Consider the following 27,794-nt stretch of genomic DNA (forward strand, 5'->3'; position numbering starts at 1 on the left):
TGCCTTTATCATCAATACATTTACTGTTTTTGCTGTACTTTCCTCTACTTAATCCTTGCTAAATAAAAGTTTTCATTTCTATAATGTATTTCCCAAAAACTGGGACTCCAAGCTTTTGAACGGTATAGTGTATGTTACAAAAGCATTTTATTTCAGATAAATGAAATAAAATGATCTTTGGATCTCTCTGTTTATTAAAGAAATACTCAAGTGTTTGAAATATTGATGACAATAATAACAATAAATGTTTCTTGAACAGCAAATCAGCATTTCAATATGATTTGTAAAGGATCATGACACTAAAAACTGGAGTAATTATACTGAAAATTTAGCTTTGATCACAGGAATAAGTTACATTTTAAAATGTATTCAAATAGAAAGCAGTTATTTAAAACAGTAAAAATATTTCACAATATTAGGGTTTTTACTGTACTTTCAATCTAATATATACAGGCTTGTTGAGAAGAACAGACTGTTTTAAATACATTAAAAATCTTACTGTTCAAAAACTTTTGACTGGTAGTGTAATTGATTTGTGTACGTTTCAGTGCAACTTTTTGCATTTTTACCTTTTACTATGCAATATTGTAATCAATATACTGGTGAAGCTGTATTTCATGTATCTCTTAAGTCTCTTCTGTTCTTACAAACACTGGTCAGATTGATTGAATGAATGTCAAATTATAATAAAATCTGCATTGTGTTGGAAATGACATGTCAATCTTGATAAACACAAACAAAATGTGAGTACAAAAAATTAGTTCGTTTTAAAAAACAAAGAGTCACATATAACAAAAATGAATCAACCATCACATATTATACAAAAAAAAGATGGATACATTGTAATAGCACCACCTTGTGTTTGGGAGGCACATGATTGCTTACATAGTGGGTCAGTGGGTTCATTCCTGTCATCCACACATGCATGAATTGCAGCATATGACCAAAAACCATCTGGAAGTTTTTGACATTATGAACTTTGCAGCTTTTGCATCATTTTACATATTTTTCGCTCTGTTGTATATGAGTGATTGGCATGTGAGAGCAGGAATAGGTCAACTATTTGATTAGGTAAATTAACAGATTTTATTGATAAGACCTCAGATCACATTTTGTGCATCATTTGTAATATTTTATTGGTTTAAATGGTGCTGACCAAATGTGAAACCAACTGTAATGTCATATTTATCAAGTCAAGCAGGCTTTAGATTAAATGATTTGAATTAACCACATTCAGCCTTTTCAAACAGTACACCAAAGATGCATACAGATCAGTTGCACGCAGCATATGTAAGTATCAACAGATTGCATGAAACTGTTAACAGTAGCCCTGCATGAGCGACAGTATGAAAATGAGCAGGAAGCAAAAGGGGAACTGAGTAACAAGAGTCCTGTGGCTGGGTGGAGTTTTGTCCACTGTTGATCACATTCACAGTCCAGTTTAATAGTCTGCACTCAGTCTGACTGGTTTCATCTTGGTGCTAGATCACAGTGAAGAAAAAAAAGACCTCAGGTAAGATTTCTTAAATCTCTTAGATCTTTCTCAGGAGTTTCTCTGTCAAGGAGTAAGACTATGCAATTTGCCATTAGCTGTGACATAGAATATTGCGGTTACTTAAGATACAAAGTGACTAACCAACTAGCAAACAATTTAGGTTATTTAATATATCAGAACATGTTAAATGAGAGATTCTAACAATGTAACAGAGAGAGAGAGAGACACTCCATGATTAACTAAACCATTTAAGGTCCTGTTTCTGGTCGATTCAAATACTAATTCTACTGCTTATGTCTACAGAAATTAGAATGCATGAGTAAAATAATAAATAATAATAAAACATGAAAATTACTTACATGTACTTACAGATCTCACTATAGTATCATTTCACATTATCTACTTGTTCATAAATTATATAAAGAGGGGTTAACTCAATATTCCTGTGCTAAATTAGATGGATCCTGCATACATATCTGGCACATATGGAGAATTAAGGGCCTTGTTTTGTTTGTTTGGCATTTACTACATAGAATAGATGTTTATATGCATTAATATGAAATGAACAAACAGTGAAACTATTTGCACATGAAAATAGTCATCTCCACTGGTTGGTCTATTTTACACTTTCCCTTTCCTGTTACTGCACTTTGTTAAAACAGATCCGCAGACTATACCACAGTGGTTTGAAGACAATATTGTAAGTTGATAGCATTATTAGTAAGGGTCATTTGCATGTATAAAGTGCATTTATAGTTCTCCATGTAGTAGATTGTTTTATCCAAAATGGCTGTGAACAAACAACTGATCAAATATGAAAAGTACAATAAGGATTCATTTTAGAGACATGCGCTGCAGCAATGTCACCTCTTTCAGCCACAATGTAACCTAACATGAAAGATACAAGGGGACTAGATATTAAAGTTTAGGACTGAGACATTTATTAAGAAATTATGTATAGGCTATGGTGATTATAGTGTAATCTCATAGTGGTGATATGCAGTCCCTGATGAAAAAAACAGCTAAAACCAGCCAGGCTGGTTGGCTGGTTTTAGCTGGTCAACCAGCCGGGTTTTAACTGGTCATAGCTGGAAGGCAGGCTGGTTTTAAAGGGGTTTTGGCCATTTTTCCAGTCTTAGCTGGTCAGGCTGGGAAACCACCAGCTAAAACCATCCTGACCAGCCTGGCCAGGCTGGGAGACCAGCTTAAACCAGCTACTTCCAGCTTAAACCAGCAAAGACCAGCCAACCAGCCTAGGCTGGTCTTAGCTGTTTTTTTCAGCAGGGGTGTTGGGGGTAACGCATTTCAAGTAACGCGAGTTACGTAATCAGATTACTTTTTTAAGTAACTAGTGAAGTAACGCTTTAAGGCTTTTCCACACTGAGCGCGATGCGAAAACGCGAGGCGATTCGACGACAAATGGTGCTTTCACACTGAGTGCGAACCGATTGTTCGCCTTCTGCTAATTCACGCTTGCACGCTGGGTGGCGTCGACCAAAAATGCATTTTACCTCAAATATGTATCTTGTATTGTGGATTTAAACATCATCCGCTGCTCAATATACAGCATTAACTTGAGATAAACAAAGTTTGGGGTTTACACCAGAAACACAACTATGCTTACATCTTAAAATATAAATAGAAGTCAAATTAGCATCATGACACATTTGAAAATGCATATAATTATTAATGTGTATTTGCTGAGTGCTTGTAATAACGTTTGATTGTGATCTGCAGTTGATTTTGATGGGCAGATGCACTCTTTGTATGTTTAATAATGCCACACTGCTTATTATCATAAATATCCTTTATTGTTATAAAAATACATAAAGCTGCATCAGGGGCGGACTTTGCCATTAGGCAAATGTAGACAGTTGCCTTGGGCCCCGAGCTGCAAGGGGGCCCCCTCAAAAAAATTTGGTCGAGGTGATTTTTTTTTTTTTTTACTTTATGGCAAATGTCAAAGATTCTCTGAAAAGTCATCAGAATACTATAGAATATATTTTATGGAAACTGGCGCCTCCCTCGAACACCACACTGTTGGACTATTCCATTATTTCACGTTGCATCTGCTGCAGAACTGCGGAAGTGATTGAAGAAATATTCTATATTTCGTGCTACAGCGTACATTCTGTCAGATACATTCTGGCGCCTCCGTCTCAATATACTGAACAACGCAGCATACATCCACGTCAAATGATAACTCAGCGGCAGAGTTCCACTCACGCAGGGGCGTAATTTCCATTGAGGACGCACTTTTCAAAATCCCGTTTGTGTCCTCCTACTTTCAAATGGCTTTGTTAAAGTAATCTCTTGTGTTATAACATGCTCAGCGCCGTCGAGAGTTTCGCGCGATTGTTAAAACGAAACCAAAAGTAAAACGCACACGCACATTCAAAAGCAATTTTAATACCTCAAGTTTAGAGAGTGACTTCCCAATGCGCGCAAATTAGGCTACATAAAATATATAGGCTGTTATTAGTATGTGAGCAGATAATAAGATGATAATGTTGTCTATAGCTCTGTATCATGCTTGAAAAATTCGGTCTCTATTTGCAATTTGAATATTAACAGAGTAGCCTACTTTGATTATGGTTGCATTTGTCAACACCACTAAGAAAGAACTGTGTCGTTTATTTTTTGTCATTTCTACTGTAGATTGTTTAAAAATGCAGTGGCTGCCTCTAATTTAAATGGCTCTGCCTCTACCTACAATAGAGAAATTAACCAGCTTGTTCATGTACTCATGTTTACATTAATTCTTGTCCCTTGCTTAAGGCGTAACATAAATATATTAAAAAAGGCTTTCAGAATTAGCCCATTTGCTTGTAAAACATCGACAATCAGAATCGGCCATGAATAATCAAGATCGGTGCATCGTGCATTATTAAAAGAAATTGGGTGCTCCTAAATTTGTTTTGGTGCTCCTAACTTTTTGAACGTGGGGGCACCAGTGCTACCAAGTAAAAAAGTTAATTTCAAGCCCTGTGCAGGTAACAGCACGTCCCTGTTCACTTTTGGCCATTATAGTAATGACGAAGACTGTAATACAGCATTTTACATTTATGTGTCCATATTGATCATTTACATGATTTATGGCGTGTGTTTCTTCTCGCTTTAGAAAAACAAGATAGAAGACTATAAACAACTTTTCCAATTTAGGCAGCAGCAAACAGATCTAGTTAGGAGATTCTGCTTGGAAACCAAGGTAAATAGAACAAATGGCAACTCTTCCTTGTGAATAGATAATAAATATTATTGCACAGGTAATATATTATGAGAATACGGTTTTACAAGGAGGAACAAAATATGTAGAGGGCCCCATGTCTGTGTTTGTCTTGGGCCCCAAAATGGCTAAATCCGCCCCTGAGCTGCATACAAAACAGAAAATATGTCATACATATATAACATAACATAATCATATGTCGGTTTGCTTTTATATTTCATGTGTAGAACAGTAGAAAAATGTTTACAGATGATTTTGAGTGTGAACGCGCTGGCTCTGACTCATAAAACAATCGTGCACGTGGAAGACAACGAGTGAAAAATAAAAAGAGTGTTCTCCTCCAGATCACATAATTCAGTGGAGAATTAACAGAAATTATACTAAGAATCATACTATTATTATATTACTCTCTCGTAAATACTCTTCTTCTGTGTTTGTGTACACTGGGTTTCGAAATAGCGCCACCAGTCTCGTCCTTTTGTGCAACAGCAGCTGCTCCAGGCACGTGATGTAATGCTCAAATCTTATTGGATGGCCGTGTTTTTGTTTGCGAAATTGAAAAGATTAGTCAGACTGGTTGTTATAAAAACATTTGCTTCTTGGTGCTTATTCCAGCATGTCATCGCATGCGAAATTCGCTTCGCTTTTTCGTGCTCATTGTGGAAAGGCCTTAACTTTTTCATTTACAAGAAAATATCTTAAGTTACTGTTTGATTATTTAATGTATTTAATCCCATTTTATTAACCTATTTGTTGTTCCAATTCAACCATACTAATAAGCAAAACTTACTTTAGATTAACTAACATTTGTGCTTGGACTTCCTTCTACAGTTCTACTGTAGAGACGTGAATTTACTTTTCCTTCAGCCTTAGCCCTTTCACACCAAAAAGTGAAATGAATAAGCCTTTTACATTTGCTAAAAATCGTACTTTTTATATTAAAAACAAACAAAGCAAGCCCTGCCCAGAATTATAAAGTACCACCAAAGTAATGTAACGTATTACTTTACATAAAACATAATTAGTTACTTTTTTAAGGAGTAACGCAATGTTGTAATGCATTACTTTTAAACACTTTCCCCAACACTGGTAATATATGTATTGTATAAACATTTAAACAAATGTCCATACTCCTACACATCTATGTGGACACCATGTTTGTAAGGCTAAATGCACGACAAGATACAATCAGGAAAAAAAGTGCTTTGCATTTGTACATCACACAATGAAAAGAGTCCATTTTAGTGGATATCCGTGATGTAATGCAAATTGAAATTCCAGCGTATAACATTTACTGTGATGCTCGTCATCATCTGTGACATTCAGTAGGCCTGTCCTGTTTATACTAAGGTTATTATAGAATTATACGAAAACATACGCATATAATACTGCATTTGAGTTTAAATTAGCCAAGGGATACTTGGTATAGAACTAGAGAGGTATAGATAAATTGTGGTCAGAAAAATGTGACAGTCTATCTTTTGCCCAGTTCCCTCCCTCTGAACATGAGTGATACTTGCATACTTATCATTCAGGAACCTTACAGACACAGGACACTCTAGAAGGTTCCTGTTGCTCAACATGACTTTCAATGAACACGAGTCAAATAAGCAAGTATGTAAACTGTTAACCACAGGGAGTATATTCATGGGTGTGCATGAGTTCTTTCAAGCTTAAAACAGACATTATGTTTCATTGACATCCAACTTTCTGTAACGTTTTACCAATTTTTGTAAAATTTGGCCTAAGACCTGACACTAAGTAACATAGGAAGTCACAATCTTGGCAGTATTAGGTAAATCAACAAATGTGCAACATCTGCCTGAAAAAAAAAACCCTGATGTGAAACAGAGACAAGCTTAACAGTAATTATCTGACTCGTACTGCTTACTGATGCTGATACGAACTGTGTTTCCCCTTCCTCTGTATCACAGAGAAACATTGATGCAACTTCCCTGTGTCAAGTCTTATAAGTCATTGCCCTTTGAAAAAGCTGTTGAGCTTCATGGTAAACACGGCTGTTAAAACCAGTACATGTGCAGGTCTAAAATACCAAACCAACCCCAAACCCACACTATTATCATCCAGGTGTTTAATAGAGTGTGTTTAATACAGCAGTGGCTGCTTGTAGTCTTTTAATAGCGAATATAGAGTCAACTCAAACAAAGTTGTGATAGTGTTCACATTTGTCACAGTTTTTATCTCAAACCTTTTGTGACAAGCTTTTGAAGGTGTTAAAAGGCGGTGTTGGTGGCAAAAGAAGAAACCAGGAAATGCTCGCAACATGTTTAAAATAGGCAGTTCAGTTTCTCTACCACAGAACACAGACGACTCAGCATTTAACACGACTATGTGAGAGAAGCTTAGTGCGGAGGCACTGAAAGTAATGAGGAACAGAACTAACTGAGATGTTTTAAAGGACACTGAGATACAGGTAACTTTAGCAAATGCTTCTTTGGAGTAAAACGTCTTTTTTAATTTCCATATTTTAAACAGAATACAACATATTTGTATATTTAAAAGATATTAAGCAAAAACCTAGTAGGCCAATCTTTACTGCTTCATGTAAATGTGTGAAGTTACATAGGTTAGAGACTGCAGAGCAAACTTAAAAGCTGTGTTCATTCGCAATGTTCATGAACAAGGTCATTAATGATTAACAAATGCTTTTTTCCTCAACACATTCTTTCTCATCCATTTACTGGATACTGTTGATTTAGGTTTTTTTTTATATGTGACCCTGGACCACAAAACCAGTCATAAGGTAAAATTTTACAAAACTGAGATGTATAGATCATATGAAAGCTCAATAAATAAGCTTTCTATTGGTGTATGGTTTGATAGGATAGGGCAATATTTGGTCGAGATACATCTATTTGAAAATCTGGAATCTGTGGGTGCAAAAAAAATCAAAATACTGAGAAAATCACCTTTAAAGTTCTCCAAATTAACTTCTTAACAATGCATATTACTAATCAAAAATTAGATTTTGATATATTTATAGTAGGAATTTTACAAAAAATCTTCATGGAACATGAACTTTACTTAATTTCTTAATGATTTTTGGCATAAAAGAAAAATCAAAAATTTTGACCCATGCAATGTATTTTTGGCTATTGCTACAAATATACCCCAGCGACTTAAGACTGGTTTTGTGGTCCAGGGTCACATATTGTCTACATATATATTTCAACCTCCAGTGTCAATACTGAATGAAAATATTGTGCATAGTGTTGCTGTTGCATTAAAATAAGACGCAAGCCTTTTGGGGAGAAGGATGTGAATGTTCAGCTTTTGGTTTGTAGATAGTGAAGATAAATGATGATGAGTGAGGTTGTGGCTACACAGCTTAGACCAGAGAAGGAAGAAGTGTTCAAAGGAAAGAGATGATCTACAGGAGGAAATATTGGCAACAAAGGATGTCATTGACACTGTCAGCAGGCCTCATGCAAACCATTTCTAATCAGGCACAGTCGCTTGGATCCATCTTCAGCGTTAGACCATGATGGAAAACTGGATGTAGCATACATGCTACCATTAAATACTAACATTTAGATATAAAAGAGGTTTTATTGCAGGGGATATAAACACATTTCCCTTCATGAAGAGGAAACCCATTTATAGCTAAACCAATACAGTTACCCATCACTTAGTTAACTATCAAAAGATATGAAACATGTTCGACATGAAACATGTTCAACATAACAGTTTGCCTTTTTTCCACCCCAAGGGCACATCAGATATAAAAGAACATGCCAGACAGCATTCTGGAGGAGATTTTTATTAAACGGTCCCAGCAGAAGAAGAAGACATCACCTTTAAACTTCAAAGAAAGGCTGTTTGTACTCACGCAGGATAAGATATCCTACTACGACTATGATGCAGAAAAAGGGGTATATGAATGTGACATCTTTTTCTTAGCGAAACAAAACAGCTTTTTTTGTCTATGTATACTTACTTCTGAATAAAAAATTTCTGATAATTAAATCACCCCAAATATTCATGTCTTTCTTTCATCAGTAGCAAAGAAGTTAAGTGTTTTTGAGGAAAACATTCCAGGATTTTTCTCCATATAGTGGACTTCAATGGTGCTCAATGGATTGAAGGTTAAAAAACAGTTTCAATGCAGCTTCAAAGAGCTCTAAATGATCCCAGCCGAGGAATAAGGGTCTTATATCTAGCGAAAGGATTGGTAATTTTCTTAAAAATATTAAGATTTATACACTTTTTAACCACAAATGCTCATCTTGTCTAGCTCTGCGATGCACATTCGTACTCTGTGCACGCTGGTTCAAGGCAGTTAGGGTATGTTGAAAAACTCCCATCTCTTTTTCTCCTCCAACTTCAAAATCGTCCTACATCGCTGTTTTACCTTTTTTTGTAAAGAATGTTTGACCCTCCTTGCACATTCACTTTGTAAACACTGGGTCAGTACTTCTGCAGCGATGTAGGTTTTAAAGTTGGAGGAGAAAATGAGACGAGGGTTTTTTGACAAACCCTAACTGTATTGATCCAGAGTGCACAGAATACACATGTGCATCACAAGCTAGACAAGACAAGCATTCGAGGTTAAAAAGTATATAAATTGAAATTTTTTGTAGAAAATAACCAATCGCTTCGCTAGATAAGACCCTTATTCCTTGGCTGGGATTGCGTAGAGCCCTTTGAAGCTGCACTGAAACTGCATTTTGTAACCTTCAATCTGTTGAGCACCATTGAAGTCCACTATACTGAGAACAATCCTGTAATGTATTCTTCAAAAAACATAATTTCTTTGCGACAGAAGAAAAAAAGACATTAACATCTTGGCTGACTTATTTTGGAAATGGAGTAATCCTTTAAACCCTGTCCTTTTCTTAGAATCGACTGGAAGCTTGTATTCCGATCTGCTTCTGTCCATTCAAAACTGATGGATAAACAAAGTCCTTGTCCAACTTCAATTTTTTTTGTCGCAATTTAAAGACAATTTATATTTGTCGCTACTTCTGTTACATTGTTACTTTAATATATTCAAACCACTGTTACAAGTTCCAATATTTTGTGATTTCAATCTTTTTAATAACATAATTCTTCTATTGACTATTTAGAAGAAGAAAGGCCTGAAAGGTTATGTGGACACTGAAAAGATCAAATGTGTGGAGATTGTTTTACCTGAAGACAGTGCACCTCCTGACCGACTCTTTCCATTTCAGGTGAGTCTCTGCAAAGAATAAGACATTAAAATCATATTTGTCCACCAGGGTTGGAACTCAACATTGATTTTGAACAATTATAAACAATTTATTATGCATTCTTGGTGTACAGTATTTACAGTAATTGTGTTACTTCCACTTCCCTCGCCAATATATTGTACATCACCATGTCTTAGACTCGAAACTGTGTTGCTGTATCTAAACTTTCTAAAGTTTCAGCATTTGCTGATTAGTAAGTACAAGCTAACACGATCTCTCAGGCTAGAAATATGTCTTATTAGGGTGATAAAGTGCAAAAACACTGCGCAGGCTTTCAACCATGATGAGAAGCTGAGAGTAACGGAGCAGAAGTGAAACCTTTCCTCTTCAAAGTCTAAAATCAGAGGAACAACAAAACTCAACAGGTGCTGACATTGTAAAACCGTCAGGCAGATAAAAGCACTGTACGTAGCTTTAGCTCTAGCACAAAAAAGTGAGTTTTCCATCCTCAGACCACTGACGAAAAGAAAGGGCGCCAGGAAATTAATGTGTCAAACAGCAAAATTTTGTGGTTTTTAGTTTTTCAAAAGACTAACTCTTAAAATCTGTATCTTTTTAAAACAGTTTTTGCCATTAAAATATGTACAAATACTTTGCAACTTAGCTCAGAGTGCAATAAACTGTCCAGTAAATGAAACTTCAACAGAAAGAGGAAACATTTGGCAATAGTAGATTATTTTGAAATGCAACAGTTGATTCATCTATAGGCCAAAGGCCTATATAACTTTGTACTGTGATATATTTTTCTTCTGTCTCACAGATAATCTACGATGAAGGTCCTCTTTATATTTTTGCCAAGTCAGATCAAATTCGAAGGCAATGGATAAATGAGTTAAAAAGTGGTCAGTATGCATTTTAAGTCATTATGGCAAACTCCATTCAAATTAGCATGGCTACATTTAACAAGAAAAGCATGAAAGCTTCCCATAACGCACCATACAAGTTAAATGCAAAACCCTGTGTTGATTCAATGTAAATGACTTCCAATGTACCTCTCTTTAAGTGGTGCGATTCAACAAGGACCTTATGCAGAAGTATCACCCGTGCTTCTGGGAGGATGGCATGTGGAAGTGTTGCCAGCAGGAAGTGAAGCAGGCAATGGGCTGCAGGGTGCTGGAGACCAAAAATGGAGGTCTGTTATACTACTGTCATGCTTTCGGAAATTAGACCTGCTTTGTCATGTTTTTAATTCACTAAGAATAGGGAGATAGGGTGGGTAGTATGCACATTGGGAAGCAGGGTACTTTCCGAAAGCATTGGTATAGTGAACCAATTCTTTTTAGTGATACAAAAGCAAACAACGTAACATAGAACAAATGAAGCTTATGAGTCGGTTCTTTTTTGGCAACTCCATAAAATTACAGTGCAATCTGCATGGTCCGATTCCTGAACGAATGACTTTAATGAATCGGCTCTTTCTGATTTTAGCTATCTAAATTATGATAAAATTTTGCTAAGTAGTAGCGGTTATTTAAAAGTAGTCTATGTTACCACATTTTTTTATTCTTTAGTATTGTTGATTTCCCTATATAAATATATAGGGATATTAGAGGGATAGTTGACCCAAAAATAAAAGATGTCGTGATTTACTCACCCTCATGTCGTTTCAAACCCCTATGACTTGTGATGTGAGTAATGTCTTGCGTTTTGTTTTTCTTTCTTTTGCATGTGTGGTGCACCACAAATACCAATAGGTGTGTGTGTGTGTGTGTGTGTGTGTGTGTGTGTGTTTTTCTAAAGAATTTAGAAAAAAATTCAGGTTTAGAATGACATAAGGGTGAGTAAATGATGACAGAAATTTTATTTTTGGGTGAACTATCCTTTGTAGGTCAGTTTTTGGATTATATTATGCCTTTTAAGTCTGTGTAAACATACCCCCTGAATTGAAGTGTAGGCTATTTATTATTATCATTTTGCAATAGTCTTTCAAATATATGTGACCCTGGAGTAAAAAAAAAAGACCCTTATGACTGGTTTTGTGGTTCAGGGCCTGGACCACAAAACTAGTCATAAGGGTCATTTTTTTAAATTGATATTTATACATCATCTGAAAGCTGTATAATAAATAAGCTTTCCATTGATGTATGATTTATTAGGATATGACTATATTTTGTCGAAATACAACTATTTGAATATCTGGAATCTGACGGTGAAAAAAAATTAAATATTGATAAAATCGCCTTTAAACTTCTTAGCAATGCATATTACTAAACAAAAATTAATAGTAAAAGTTTTAATATATTTACGGTGGGAAATTTACAAAATATTTTCATGGAACATGAACTTTACTTAATATCCTAATAATTTTGACCCATACAATGTATTTTTTTTTTTTGTAATGTGTTACTTAAGACTGGTTTTGTGGTCCAGGGTCACATATTGATATACAGTATCTCACAAAACGTAAGTACACCCCTCACATTTCAGGAATCATTTTAGTATATTTTCCCAAGGAACAATACTATAGAAATTAAACTTGGATATATTTTAGAGCAGTCAGTGTGAAGCTTGTATAGTAGTATGGATTTATTGTCCTCTGATAATAATTCAACATACAGCCATTATTGTCAAAATAGCTGGCAACAAAAGTGAGTACACCTTAAGTGATAACAGCAGTATGTTGTTTAACCATGCAAAGCCACATGCCCTATTTATCATGTTTATGTTTTTCTCTGCTTGAAAGGGCCATACAAAGTTGTTTATCTTGTATTAGAGCAATTAAAATTGGGTGCTTTAAGTACAATTCTCTCATAATGACCACTAGATGTTCACCATGCCAAAGAGCTCTCTGAGGATTTGAGAATTAGAATTCCCAAAGATGGCCAAGGCTATTAGATGTTCAGTAACACCTTGATACCAAGTTACACTACAATGATCAGGGACATACAGAGGTTTTCCAAGATGGGTTCCATTCTCGTTCTGGGTGTCAAGTGCAGAAACTGGCTTCAAAAAACATATGCATGAGTGCTCCCAGCATTACTTTAAAGGTTGCAGAAATAGGTCAGCTTGTCAGTGCTCAAACCATCTGTGCACACTGCAAAAAGTTGGTTTGGATGGGCGTCATCCCAGAAAGAAGCCTCTTCTGAAGGTGGCTCACAAGAAAGCCGGCAAACAGTTTTCTGAAGACAACCTGTCCAAGAGCATGAATTACTGGAACAATGTCCTGTTGTCTGATGAGACTATAAGATGGTGTCCAGCCTGTGTGTTGAGGAGTACCAAGAACTCCTGCCAATCAAGCATGGTGGTGGATAGCATCATGGTCTGGGGCTGCATGAGTGCTGCTGGTACTGGGGAGCTGCAGTTCATTGAGGGGAACATGAATTCCATTATGTACTGTACATTCTGAAGCAGAACATGATGCCTTTCCTCCAGAATCTAGGCTGAACGGCAGTTTTCAAACATGATAACGACCCCCAACACACCACCAAGATGACAACCGCCTTGCTGAGGAAGTTGAAGGTGAAGGTGATGGGTTGGCTAAGTATGTCTCCAGACCTTAACCCTATTAAGCACTGGTGGGGCATCCTCAAGCGGAAGGTGGAGATGCACCATGTGTGTAACATCCAGCAGCTCTGTGAGGAGTGGAAGAGGATGCCAGCAACAACCTGTGCAGCTTTGGTCAATTCCATGCCCAGGATGATTAAGGCAGTGCCAGATATAGGTGTTAACACAAAATATTGACACTTTGGTTAAAGTTCACTGAGGGTGTACTCACTTTTGTTGCCAGCCATTTTGACAATAATGGCTGAATGTTGAGTAATTTTCAGGGGACAATAAATCTGCTATACAAGCTGCACATTGACTGCTCTAAAATATATCCAAGTTTCATTTCTATAGTATTGTCCCTTGAGAAGATATAAATGGTTGCTGAAATGTGAGAGGTGTACTCACTTTTGCGAGATACTGTATTGAGTCATATAATGACTTCCATGCCTATTCAACAAGGCACCATTATTTTATTGTTTCAACACTTAAGTGGTGCAGTATTTAACAGTTCATGCTAATTAAACAGTGTTGGCATTTATTTAATACGTCAATATTTCCTACCCTTCTTCAAAGGGTTTTTCAAAAGGGGCTCGAAGAATCGTGATTCCAGGAAGCCTCTCCCACCAACACCCGAGGAGGTCAGTGACTAATCAATCCAATCCCTGACAGTACATATCATCAGATTTACTCTTAAAAACTGATCTATGTTACCTTCCTGCATTAGGAAAAGCCACCCAGACCTCTGCCGCCCCAGCCGCCTATGCTCACCCCGGGCTTCAGTGTGGGCATGACTGTTGTAGCTGAATATGAATATGCACCAATGACTCCTCATGACTTGGAGCTGAGAAAAGATGAGGAGTACACACTCTTAGAAACCAATGATCCCAATTGGTTTAAAGCTAGAGATAAATACGGGTAAGAGACTGCAAAATTATTAAGTACAGTACAGACCAAAAGTTTGGACACACCTTCTCATTCAAATGAATGAGAGATGTGTGCAAAATTTTGGTCTGTACACATGGATAATTTCACATCGTTTAGTGTAAGATTTTTGCCCATCTTTTGGAAAATCCAGTTTTAAAAGTAAAAAAAAAACAACAATTACAAATAACTTTTACCAGTAGGTGGCTGCAGAGCTCCACTATTTGCTATTTGACCACCTGAAAGATATTTGTTCACAAGTTTTTTCAGTTGAATTCATATCTACAGTACAAACCAAAAGTTTGGACACACCTGAATGAGAAGGTGTGTCCAAACTTTTGGTCTGTACTGTATATGATTAGTAATTATTAGCCTATCTGTTGTAGACATCTCTTAATGTGCTAGTGGAGAATGTATTTGATAAACACATAGACTCCTGTCAAATTATTTGCATATCTATGGAAAATTTTACAGGCTGTGGGTGAAAGGTAGTCAGGTGGAACTAGCTGTGCAATCAGGGCAGTGTTCTTTCAGATATGAAAAGCATTACTGATCTCCTACACTGTTTATAGAAATGAAGGATATATCCCAAGTAACTACATCGCTCAGGCCTTAAACGGATTGGAGAAATATGAGTAAGTAAACATTCAAGTCTACGCTAGTTTTTAAAAGGGTGAAGCATTTTAAAACTTATATACACAGTCTAACCACATTTTAACAGATTTTCTATCTCATAGTTGGTACTGCAAGAACATCAACCGCAGCCAGGCAGAGAATTTGCTGAAAACAGAAGTAAGTATAGATCAAAATGTTACTGATTTATCCTCAAAAACAATGAATCTGTACATAAACTGTATGATTATTAAAAAGGCACATAAAATGACTGATTTTACTCTATATATTTGTTTGATGTATATTCTAAATGTTGTTTTTAAAAAATAGAACAAAGATGGTGGTTTTTTGGTGAGAGACTCTGGCAAATTCACTGGAAAATACACTGTCTCTGTGTTCACCAAGGCTGGTGGGTGAGTGTGATGAAGCTACACATTTGTTTCACAGTTAACTTATCAAAATGAAAGTGGAAAACTGACCCTACGGAAGAGAGATGTAAATCTCTCTATGCAAAACACCTATCATAGATCAAGTCTCCCACTGTGTAAATTGTCATGGGAATGTGTTGTGTATCTCACAAGTTTTTTGTGAGACCAACTGAAGATATGATTTGAATCTAAGTGATTGTGAGAACTTCATTTCTTGTCTCTCTCCAGGGAGACTGTTAACAGCTGCAAACACTACAACATATGCGTCACTGCAGAAGGCCACTTCTATTTAGCAGAGAAACATAACTTCAGCAGTATCCCAGAACTTATTAATTACCACCAGCATAACGCAGCAGGTAAAGCTTATCCTAACTCCTTGCATGCAAATACATAATGACAAATGATGGGTATAAAAGTGTTTAATCAAAGCAAATATGTCTGTTTCAGGACTGGTGAGCAGACTAAAATACATTGTGTCAAATCAGGCTCGGAATGCTCCCTGCACTGCTGGTCTGGGTTATGGTGAGTTTATATTTGTTATAGAATGGCATTAACAATTCCAAGGTTATGGGTTAGATTTTTCTTGAACTGATAAAAGGCATACAGTGGCTGGTGAAAGTTTTCACACCCCTTTTTTTTACATTTTGTTATGTTGCTGCTTGATGTTAACTGCTTTTAATTATTTTTTCCCACATCAATCAATACTCCATACACTATTATGGTAAAGCAAAAAAAAAACTGTTTTTTTTTTTTTACATCTTTCTATAGTATAGAAAAAAAAAACTTTTATTTCAAAAAGCATTCATATTGCTTGTAGATGTTACTACACTTTGAATGGAGTTAAACTGTGGCAAATTTATTTGAATAAGTATGATTTGGAAAGGCACACACCTCTCAGAAAAGGTCTAACAGCTGAAAATGCATATCAGAGCAAAAGCCAAGTCCTAAGGTCAAAGTAACTGCCTGTAGAGCTCAGAAACAGGGTTGCATCAAGCCACACATCTGGGGAAGAGTTCTGGAAAAATTTCTGCTGCATTGAAGGTTCACAGAAGCATGTAGTCTCCATTATCCTTAATAGAAGAAGTTTAAAACTACCAGTACTCTTCATAGAGCTGGCCTCCTGGCCAAACTGAGCAATTGAAGGAGAAGGGCTTTGGTTAGACTGGTGACCAAGAAGCTGATGGTCACTCTAGTTGAGCTCCATGATCATATGTGGAGACAGAAGAAATCTACAGAGAGGCCAAACATTACTGTAACACACCACCAATTCGGTCTTTATAGTGGTGTGGCCGAACTACTTCTCTCTTTGGTAAAGACCCATGAAAACACACTTGAAATTTGCAAAAAAAAGCACCTGAAGGACCCTTAGATTGTGAGAAACAAGATTCTCTGGTCTGATGAACCTCATTTCCAAGCATCATGTTTGAAGAAAACCAGGCACTGCTCATCACCTGCAGAGTATCATCCCAAAAGTAAAGTGTGCTGGTAGCAGTCTAATGCTGTGGGGTTGTTTTTCAGTGGCAGGACTGAAGGACTCGACAGAGTAGAAGAAAAGCTCAATGCACCAAAATGTTGAAATTTATGAGCCTTAATGAAAACCCAGTCCAGAGACTCAGAAAAACTAGGCAGAAGGTTCACCTTCCAACAGGTCAATGATCATAAGCACACAGCAAGAGTGGCTTATGGACAACTCTGTGAATGTCCTTGAGTGGCCCAGACAGAGCCTGGGCTTGAACCTAATCAAACATTTTTGTAGAAACCTGAAAATGTGCATCTGCTCCTATGCAAACTGTCAGAGCTTGAGAGGTGAAGAGGTGAGGAGAGGAATGGCAGATAATTGCCAAATGCAGATGCGCAGAACTTGTCGCATCATACCCAAAAAGACTTGAAGCTGTAAAGGTGTTTCAGCTAAGTACTGAGTTAAGGCTATGAATACTGATGCAATGTACTTCTTTCAGTTTTTTTATTTGTGATACATTTAGGAAATTGTGACAATTCTGTTTTTGCTTTGTCATTAAGGTGTATGGAGTGTAGATTGATGTGGGGAAAAAAGTAATTTTAAGCAGTTTAACATAATGCAGCAACATAACGAAACGTGAAAAATGAAGTGGTTTAACTTTCACAAGGCGCTGTAGCTTGAATGCAATGTACGTCATTTAATGTAAAAATGTAAATATAAATATTTGGCTGTATAATTCTGACTCACTAAATGAGTTTGATTAAGTCTGTGTGCTAAAATTGCCCTCTCCTCCTACTTTTCATTCTAGGAAGTTGGGAGATTGATCCTCGTCAGCTTACATTTATCAGAGAACTTGGTAACGGTCAGTTTGGAGTGGTAAAGTATGGGAAATGGCAAGGCCGTCATGACGTGGCCATCAAAATGGTTAAAGAGGGTTCGATGTCAGAGGACGACTTCATTGAAGAGGCAAAGGTCATGATGTAAGTATACACTATTGTTGAAACAAGTATGGAGTCAGTAAGATTTTCTTTCAGCAAGAATTTCACATAAATGCTGATCTTTTGAGCTTTCTGTTCATCACATAGTCTTAAAAAATTGGTTTCCACAAAATTGTGTAGCACAGTTGTTTTCAACATTGATAACGAGAATTAAGAATTATTAGAATGATTTCTGAAGTATCATGTGACACTGAAGACTTTAGTAATGGCTGCTGAAAATTTAGCCTTGCCAGAACAGGAATAAATTCCATTTCAAAGAAAACATTAGATGTGAAATTCACTTTTACATAGTGTTTGCATATGTGCATTAGCAGTGTGTGGACACAACCACCCCACAATGTTAAAAATCCATTGACTCTTTGATTTTTGAGTTTATATTGCAATTCTGACTTTATTTCTCACAACTGTGAGTTTATATCACCCAATTCAGAGAAAAAAAGGCAGAATTACGAGATACAAACTTGTATTTGTGAGAAAAAAAGTCAGATTTTTGAGATACAAACAACTGTGAGGAAAATTATTTCTCACAATTGCAAGTTTATACCACCCAGTTCTGATAAAAAAGTCAGAATTTAGTTTGTATCATGCAATTCTGGGAAAAAAAGCCAGAATTTTCTGAAAAGAAGTCTTTCGCAAAGAATAGCGAGATACAAAAATTTTAGTTTTATCTCGTGTTTGCACACACGACGTGTTTGTGACGGACATAAAGAGGTGAAAGAAAGAATATGAAATTTCAATGCAAATGTTACATTTCTTTAAGGGAAAGGCAATATTTTTGTGTGCAAACACTTTCTAGATAGAACGAATGCAATTCTTTTGTGAGATAATTTTTCTTCATATAGCTTAAGAAAAAAAATTTGTTTACATCCCGCATTTCTAACTGAGATCCTGACTTCTGACTATTTTGTAGTAACAAGTATGCTTCGGGGAAATGTAAAAGTATACATTTATTTAGAAAATGTGGTGAAGTAAAAGTAAAAGTAGGCTGAAAAATAAAAACTCAAGTAAAGTACAGATACTCCCAAAAAATACTTACTGTGAAGTACTGTATCAAAGTATTATTACTTCGTTCCATTACACCACTGTGTGTAATGGACAATATCTTACTGACCACCTTGTTATCTTTATTCAATCTGTATTGTCCCACAAAAGACCAATACAAAGATTTGAAGTAAAATATATTAAAACAGCATACAGTTATATAAATTTTAGTAATATTACTTTGTATTTTGAATGTGTTTCAATCATAATTATGACTTTAACACTAGGAAACTGTGTCACGAAAACCTGGTGCAGCTCTATGGCGTCTGCACAAAACAACGACCCATCTACATAGTCACAGAATATCTCGCCAATGGATGTCTGCTGAGTTACTTACGGGATGTTCTGCAGCACCCCACGAGTATTCTACTCCTTGAGATGTGTAAAGATGTCAGCGAGGGCATGGCCTACTTAGAGGCCAATCAGTACATCCACAGAGACCTGGTATGTTTCTTGCCAACTGGAAGATATGTTTGACCATCAAAATTTCTAAAATGTTTTTTTTCATTTTCTCTTAGGCTGCCAGGAACTGTTTAGTAGACACAAATGGAACCATTAAAGTGACTGATTTTGGATTGTCCAGGTAATTTTATACATGATGGCCCAGAACACTATTAGAGTGAAATTTTCCATAACTTTCTACATTAAAATCACTGCTGTTATTTCAGGTATGTTCTGGATGATGAATACACCAGCTCTGTAGGTTCAAAGTTTCCAGTGCGCTGGTCGCCTCCTGAAGTCCTACTTTACTGCAAGTTCAGCAGCAAGTCAGATATCTGGGCATTTGGTGCGTCTCCACTGCATTTCTGGCAGAGCTTTACATTCTGTCAAAATGATGGTTTCATTTTCTCTTATATTATTTGTCTGACAGGTGTTTTGATGTGGGAGGTGCACACTTTGGGCAGAATGCCATACGATCGGTGGAACAACACAGAGATAGTAGAGAAAATTACTACAGGTCATCGGCTTTATCGCCCACAGTTGGCCAATGACAAAGTTTATGCCATTATGAACAACTGTTGGCATGAGGTACAAAAGTCAAAACATTTTGTGAATGAAAACAATTATCTTCAAATGCAAATATAACAATTAAAGAGTTTGCCTTCTCTCTCTCTCTTTGGTTTGTAGAGACCAGATGAGCGGCCCACATTTGTGGATCTTGTCACGACTATCAAGGATTTGCTTTTCAATATGTAATAGACACAACTACTGTGCACCCTTGGATATTAAGTATACAGTCCATCATATGCAATAGTCTTGTGTATGGCATAGCAGGAATCATTATTATTATAAGCCTTGAATAACCTCCTTAATTTCTTTCATCTAAGAAACCCAATAATGTGAATACAGAGTTAGACACTTCTTGGATAAATTAGTATGAGTTTAAAATGTTAAGAAAAAAGGAGACTGGAATGTGATTTCTCATGTGACACTGCAGTCTTTCCTTACAGCTTTGATATATTATGAAATTAACAAACCAAACAAATAAAAGCTACAACAAAATAAATAATAAATTCATGACTGTAATGTACGTGTACATATGAATAATGGCAGTGTGGTGATTTTTATTGATTTGGCTGTGTATTTATATACAGAAATATATATATAAATAAGTAAACCTGTATAACAAAGTGCGCTCTAGAATTAATCTTCCAGTCTTGATGTGTAAATATTGTTTTTTTTTCACCTTCTCTTCTGTGGTTGAAATCTGATGGCTATTTAAGTAAAGACGTCTTTTTCATCAGGCTGTGTATTGAATAAAATGAGAGCAGTTTCCAATATTCCTCAGGCGCCAATGATTTTTGTCACACACTTTTAAAATTGCATGCATTCATCACCATTAATGTCAGTGAACACTTGTTTGATGAACTGTGATGGTTCTATAATGAACCAGCATAATTTGGAAATAAAAGTTCTCTACTTTAAGTCTAAAAAGGTTTCCTCTAGTCTCCTGGCCTGGTCCAAACTAATCTTGAGTTTACATATACCTTGCAGAATCTGCAAAATGGGGTCGTACATAAAGCATGTTGTTTGCTTACTGATGTTTTAGAAGAAGAAAAAAACCCGATGCATTAAGTGCCAGGGGGTGAAACCTTTTTGAATTTGAAGATCAGGTTAAAATTAACTTATTTTGTCTTCTGGGGAACATTTACGTATCTTCTGTAGCTTCTGAAGGGCAGTGCTAAATAAAATAAAAAAATATATGATATTTAGACAAAATAAGAAAAATTAACAAATCTTCATTTACACCCCTGGCTCTCAATGCATCGTTTTTTCTTTCTGAATCATCAGTGAACATTTTGAACCTTCTGTAATAGTTCCACATGAATCCCTCAGTGTGAAAAGACTGATCTCAAAATCAAACAGTCATTGTTGGAAATGGTTCAAATACATAAAAACGACCTAAAACCTGAAAAAAAAAAAAAAATAGTGGGACCTAAAGGATTTTTCAGAAAAACAGTGGGCAGTTTAACTGTTCAGGACAAACAAGGGACTCATGAATAACTATCATTAAAATAAATAAGCAATAAATAAGCTTTCTATTGATATGGTTTGTTAGGATAGGACAATATTTGACTGAGATACATCTATTTGAAATCAGAAATCTGAGGATGCAAAAAAAATCAAAAAGACTGAGAAAATCACCTTTAAAGTTGTCCAAATTAGGTTCTTAACAATGCATATTACAAATCAAAAATTACATTTTGATATATTTACAGTAGGAATTTTACAAAAAACCTTAATGGAACATGAACTTTACTTAATTTCTTAATGATTTTTGGCATAAAAGAAAAATCAAAATTTTTGACCCATGCAATGTATTTTTGGCTATTGCTACAAATATACCCCAGCGACTTAAGACTGGTTTTGTGGTCCAGGGTCACATATGTAAACGTCTTTTATGTGAAATCTTATTCAGGTCAGTACTAAATTAAAAATAACATGCATTTTGTATGACCCTCTCATTTTGGTAAAATAATTAATATTTTGCAGATTCTGCAAGGTGTATGTAAACTTTTGACCTAAACTGTATTTCCATGTTACACAAATGTATTTAGGCTACTTATATTTCATCATCACATAAACTGTTTTTGTTCAAAATACAACCCTGCAGATTTTAAATAGTGGAACATATCAAAAGTATTAATGTGTACATACCTGAGGGGTTTCAAAGCAGAAATTCGCACAATTCCACTTAATTCAGTTTAGGTTTAAAATAAATGTACCCAAAATGTCCACACAGACAAGGAACTGACAATGTTTGAAGTTAATCAAGAGTATCTGGCAACCCGCGTTACAGTCACTTTACCAGGAAGTTTATTCACACGAGACTAAAACGTCACCGATGGACGATACGAATGCGAGGTTTGTCAGTTTAACAATTGTTTATATTTCTATAGCATTTCAAATGTAGTCTTAAATATTAATATAAATAAGTGTTTATACATGAAACATCACTGTTTGCTAGACAGGGTCAAATGCATAATGCTTAATAGTGAGCCAATCAAAGTTGATATAAATAATTCTAAAACGTAGCTTTCGTTGTTTAAAAATGCTATGGTTGTGCATTCCCTGTAGTTATAAATGCATACTCAAGAAAGACAAATAGTCTACAATAAAATTTAATGTTTTATTGTTCTGAAGAACTGGCGATGTGAAAAGCAGGCGTGAATCACATGATCTGACTCGCTTCCTTTTCTAGTCTGTGGCTGTGTTAAATCATATCATGCTGCCTATCTAGACATCATGTTGGGGCATTAAACTTACGCAGCTGATGCCCCAAAATGCCGTCTATATAGGTAGCTCACTAGGTTTTTTAGACATAACCATTTCTGTAACTTTAATCTGTATTTGGATACAGATGGATGCTGCAAACCGCTCTGACTTTTACATTGGTTTGGCACTTGCTGTAAGCTCGACTATTTTCATCGGTGGCAGTTTCATATTGAAAAAGAAAGGTCTCTTACGACTGGCCAAAAATGGCTCTACTAGAGCAGGTGGGTCAATGAAATTTGCAGAGTAGCCTACCATTGCACAATACATTATTATGCAGTATTTGAATTGCATAGATTTTTTATGCCTTTCACATTGTGACTAAATTTTTCTTGTGCTGTCTAACCAGGTCAAGGAGGATATGCATACCTGAAAGAATGGTTGTGGTGGGCTGGGCTTATAACAAGTATGACTTTATCATTTTATGTAGTTATTTGTCATTAGCTAAGTAAATAGAATAAACCAGAATATGTAAACATGCACAGTGTATAGTAATGGACCTTCGTAATACACATTCAAATGTCAATATGGACACTTTAATTACAATCTTTTGTCTTGTCATGTATTTTATTTTAGTGGGAACTGGCGAGATAGCAAATTTCGCAGCATATGCATTTGCTCCTGCCACCTTAGTAACACCTCTGGGAGCGCTGAGCGTTTTGGTCAGGTAAATTTATTCAATGTACAACACCACTTAAAGGCTGTATCAGCGATTTCTAGCCTAAAACATAAAGTGTCAATTTCAGCTTACCTTTCTTCACGATCCGCTCGCTGCCTGCCCCATAAATTGTCTGTGAAAAAAACGCGTCTCTCTGGTCAGCCTAGGGTCCGAGATATGCCAAAAAAACAATCGGCACTACCAACCTTTCCACACAAAAACAAACAGTGTTCTAACCAATCAGCGTCAGGGGTTTGGTGTTGTGGACTTTCGCTCCGCCTCCCTCACATCCCTGCACCAGTAGGAAAGTCCACAACACCAAACCCCTGACGCTGATTGGTTGGAACACTGTTTGGTTATCTGTGTTGTGTTGATAGCACCGATTGTTTTTTTTGGCATATCTCGGACCCTAGACTGACCAGAGAGACGCGGTTTTTTCACAGACAATTTATGGGGCAGGCAGCGAGCGGATCGTGAATAAAGGTAAGCTGAAATCGACACTTTATGTTTTAGGCTAGAAATCGCTGATACAACCTTTAAAAGTTTGCAATCTCTTATTTGATGAAAAATACAATTGTGAAATATTAGAATTTATTTCTGTGATAATGCATGATCCTTTAGAAATCATTTGAATATGATGATTTGGTGCTTAAGAAATATTTCTTATTGTTATCCATGTTGAAATGTAATATTTTTGTGGAAAATGTCTTTTGTTTAAGTTCAAAAGAACAGTGTTTGTTTGAAATTGAAACCTTTTGTAACATTATAAATGTCTTTGCTTTTACTGTCACTTTTGATCAAATACTCTACAAATCAAAAGTTTTTGAACAGTAAGATTTTTTATATTTTTAAAGAATTATCTTCTGCTCACCAAGCCTGCATTTATTTCATCCAAAATACAGCGAAAGCAGTAATATTGTGATATATTTTTTACTATTTAAAACAACTGGTTTCTATTTGAATATATTTTAAAATTTAATTTATTCCTGTGATCAAAGCTAAATTGTCAGCATCATTACTTCAGTCTTCAGTGTCACATAATCCTTCAGAAATCATTCTAATATGCTGATTTGCTGTTCAAAAAAATATATATATATTATTATCAATATTTAAAACAGTTGGGTACGTTTTTTAAGGATTCTTTGATGAATAGAAAGATCCATTCATCAGAATTTATCTGAAATAAAAAGCTTTTGTAGCATTATAAACTACACTTTTTGGGGGGTAAGAAATAATAAAAATGAATAAGATTGCTTTGAATTGATCAAAAGTGATCAGAACTACATTTCGGATAAAGACTGTTCTTCTGAACTTTCTATTCATCAAAGAAACCTGAAAAAAATCTACCTAGCTGTTTTTAACATAATAATAATAAATGTTTTTTGAGCAGCAAATCAGAATATTAGAATGATTTCTGAAGGATCATGTGACTGGAGAAATGATGCTAGAAATTCAGCTTTGAAAGCACAGGAATAAATGACATTTTAAAATATATTCAAAAAGAAAATAGTTATTTTAAATAGTAAAAATATTTTAAAATTGTACTGTTTTAGCTGTGCTTCGGATTAAATAAATGCAGGCTTGGTGAGCAGAGGAGACTTCTTTAATAAACATGAAAAATCCTACTGTTCAAAAACTTTTGACTGATAGTGTAAATGAATCCTTTCTAAATAAAAGTGTAAATTTCTTTAAAAAAAAAAAAAAAACACTCCAAACTTTTTGTCATTAGTGCTGTGCTTTCATCATACTTCCTGAGTGAGCGGCTGAATATCCATGGGAAACTTGGCTGCTTGCTGTGTATCTTCGGTTCCACAGTTATGGTTCTCCATGCTCCACAAGAGGAAGAGGTTGCTTCTTTAACTGCGATGGCAGAGAAACTCAAAGATCCAGGTATTCCTCTGCTTAATTCACAAACACACTAAGTATCCTGTGAACTTTGTGCTGTTTTTCATTATACTCATCTCTCTTGCAATTATCACAGGATTCATCGCATTTGCTGTCTGCATTGTCGTCGTCAGCCTGGTTCTGATCTTCTTTGTCGCACCTCGCTATGGTCAGAAGAATGTGCTGGTGTACATCCTCATCTGCTCTGTGATTGGTGCGTTGTCTGTGTCCTGTGTGAAAGGCCTTGGCATTGGGATCAAGGAGCTGTTCGCTGGAACGGCTGTCCTGAAAGAGCCGCTATTCTGGGCCCTTCTCATATGCCTTGTGATTTGTATCAGTATCCAGATAAGCTACCTTAATAAGGCCCTTGATATCTTTAACACTTCTATTGTTACTCCTATTTATTATGTTTTCTTCACCACATCTGTCATGGCTTGTTCAGCCATTTTGTTCAAAGAGTGGCTTAAGATGTCCCACGATGGAGCTGTTGGGACTGTTAGTGGCTTTCTCACTATTATCATTGGCATTTTTCTTCTTCATGCGTTTAAGGACATCCAGTTTAGATTGGACTCTCTACCTTTGTATCTGCACCTTGGGCCTCAAGACAGAACATGGAACCAATCGTACATTGCTTTGCCAACCGATGAGAGATCTACTATGGATGAAAGCAGTCTGACTAAAGAAAGAAATGCAAAGAGCTTCTTTCCTGAGAGTTCAGAGAAGAGGAGTAACGGTGCATTTATTACCTAGCATGTCAGTTAAAAACGGTTAATGCTTGTGAGCGACTACTAAAAAACTGCTTTACTATTTTGCTACTGTACAAGCACACTTTACAAAACATTCATACTGTGAGAGTAGTTTAATATTTTTTTTTTAGTGTGGAAGGAACTTGAGTTACAGATTTTCTATCGACAGTTGAAGTCAAAGGTTTACATACACATTGCAGAATCTGCAAAATGTTAATTATTTTACCAAAATTATACAAAATGCAATGTTATTTTTTTTATTTAGTACTGACCTGAATAAGACATTTCACATTTAAGATGTTCACATATAGTCCACAAGAGAAAATAATAGTAAAAATGTATGAAAATTACCCTGTTCAAAAGTTTACATACACTTGATTCTTAACTGTTTAACTTAACTTAACTGTTACTTGAATGATCCACACCTGTTTTTTTTTTTTTTTTTGTCTGTTTGTTTGTTTAGTGATAATTGTTGATCCCTTGTTTGTCCTGAACAGTTAAACTGCCCGCTGTTTCTCAGAAAAGTCTTTCAGGTTCCACAGATACTTTGGTTTTTCAGCATTTTTGTGTGTTTGAACCATTTCCAGTAATGACTGTATGCTTCTGAGATCCATCTTTTTACACTGAGGACAACTGAGGGACTCATATGCAACTATTACAAAAGGTTCAAACGCTCACTGATGGTTCAGAAGGGAAAAAATGATGCATTAAGAGCCAGGGGGTAAAAACTTTTGAACTAAATGGGGATATATACATTTTTCTTATTTTGCCTAAATATCATATTTGTTTCATTTAGTACTGCTCTTCAGAAGGTACAGAAGACACTTAAATGTTCCCCAGAAGACAAAATAAGTTAAATAAAAAAAATTTCACCCCCTGGCTTCTAATGCATCGTTTTTCCTTCTGAAGCATCAGTGAGCGTTTGAACCTTCTGTAATAGTTGCATATGAGTCCCTCAGTTGTCCTCAGTGTAAAAAGATGGATCTCAGAAACATACAGTCATTACTGGAAATGGTTCAAACACACAAAAATGTATGTATGTATACAAAAACGGTGTATGTAAACTTTTGACTTCAACTGTATTTCTATTTCCATCTTGCCATTTTTGTACATTTTTATACAGTTTTTCATGCTAACAATGATGTACCCAATCATTTGTAAATATAAAAATCATGAAGTAGCAGCATAGGGTTTAAAAATCTGCTGGACAACATCTTATTAAATGTTACATTATTTATTCTATGACCAAACCAGCCGTGTTTAAGATATACTAAGGATTACATTCATATGAAGCACCTTAAATGTATCAAATTAACATTTAAATCTTTATCTGTTCAATAAAAGCATTCAGATTTTTAATACAGTGTGCTTGACTACTTATACTCCACCACTTAAAAGTTTAGGGTCTGTAAGATCAATGTCGAAATTGTAATATTGTGAAATATTACTGCAAATTAATATAACTGTTTTGTATTTTAGTATAGTTTAAAATGTCATTTATTCCTGTGAAAGCAAAACTGATTTTCAGAAGCCATTAATCAAGTCTTCAGTGTCACATGAGAAATCATTCTAATATGCTGATTTGATGCTCAAGAAACATTTCTTATCAAATTTGAAAACAGTTGTGCTACTTAATATTTTTGTGGAAACAATATGTTTTTCAAGATTCTTTGAAAACATAAAAAGTTCAAAAGAACAGCAAAAGTCACTTTTGATCAATTTAATGAATCCTACTTTTTAAATAAATAGCACACTGAAGACATCTCATTAGTACTTAAGGAATTTGAGTTATCTAACATTAACTCTGCTTTCAGACATCATACATCTGAAATGAA

At 35.7% G+C, this 27,794-nt stretch overlaps 2 protein-coding genes across 2 annotated transcripts; both read left to right on the top strand.

Moving 5' to 3' along the window:
- Window positions 1-1,448: 1,448 nt before the first annotated feature.
- Window positions 1,449-20,678, top strand: btk (Bruton agammaglobulinemia tyrosine kinase). Its single transcript, XM_073820544.1, has 18 exons — window positions 1,449-1,513; window positions 8,452-8,614; window positions 9,809-9,913; window positions 10,713-10,794; window positions 10,956-11,084; window positions 14,012-14,076; window positions 14,163-14,353; window positions 14,932-14,994; window positions 15,097-15,151; window positions 15,302-15,384; window positions 15,628-15,755; window positions 15,847-15,921; window positions 17,667-17,838; window positions 19,125-19,341; window positions 19,416-19,480; window positions 19,566-19,684; window positions 19,769-19,926; window positions 20,026-20,678. Exons 2-18 carry the CDS (start codon window positions 8,474-8,476, stop codon window positions 20,092-20,094), a joined length of 1,917 nt encoding a protein of 638 aa, XP_073676645.1. The 5' UTR covers window positions 1,449-1,513; window positions 8,452-8,473; the 3' UTR covers window positions 20,095-20,678.
- A 1,559-nt stretch (window positions 20,679-22,237) lies between these two features.
- LOC141288291 (magnesium transporter NIPA2) lies at window positions 22,238-27,595 on the top strand. The gene is made up of 6 exons (XM_073820410.1): window positions 22,238-22,263; window positions 22,760-22,895; window positions 23,021-23,077; window positions 23,248-23,338; window positions 25,059-25,219; window positions 25,311-27,595. The coding sequence occupies exons 2-6, from the start codon at window positions 22,760-22,762 to the stop codon at window positions 25,961-25,963; spliced, it is 1,098 nt and encodes a 365-aa protein (XP_073676511.1). The 5' UTR covers window positions 22,238-22,263; the 3' UTR covers window positions 25,964-27,595.
- The last annotated feature ends 199 nt before the right edge of the window (window positions 27,596-27,794 follow it).

This window comes from Garra rufa, chromosome 16, assembly GCF_049309525.1.
Source record: "Garra rufa chromosome 16, GarRuf1.0, whole genome shotgun sequence".
NCBI lineage: Eukaryota > Metazoa > Chordata > Actinopteri > Cypriniformes > Cyprinidae > Garra > Garra rufa.

What these genes read in the sequence shown, in the direction of transcription:
- LOC141288291 (XM_073820410.1), top strand. Translation starts at nt 22,760, where the DNA reads ATGGATGCTGCAAACCGCTCTGACTTTTACATTGGTTTGGCACTTGCT. An exon ending in GCGCTGAGCGTTTTGGTCAG is followed by an intron (nt 23,339 to 25,058) that starts GTAAATTTATTC and finishes TTTTGTCATTAG; the next exon opens with TGCTGTGCTTTCATCATACT. An exon ending in AGAGAAACTCAAAGATCCAG is followed by an intron (nt 25,220 to 25,310) that starts GTATTCCTCTGC and finishes CAATTATCACAG; the next exon opens with GATTCATCGCATTTGCTGTC.
- btk (XM_073820544.1), top strand. Translation starts at nt 8,474, where the DNA reads ATGCCAGACAGCATTCTGGAGGAGATTTTTATTAAACGGTCCCAGCAG. An exon ending in GCTGGAGACCAAAAATGGAG is followed by an intron (nt 11,085 to 14,011) that starts GTCTGTTATACT and finishes CCTTCTTCAAAG; the next exon opens with GGTTTTTCAAAAGGGGCTCG. An exon ending in GTCAGATATCTGGGCATTTG is followed by an intron (nt 19,685 to 19,768) that starts GTGCGTCTCCAC and finishes TTTGTCTGACAG; the next exon opens with GTGTTTTGATGTGGGAGGTG.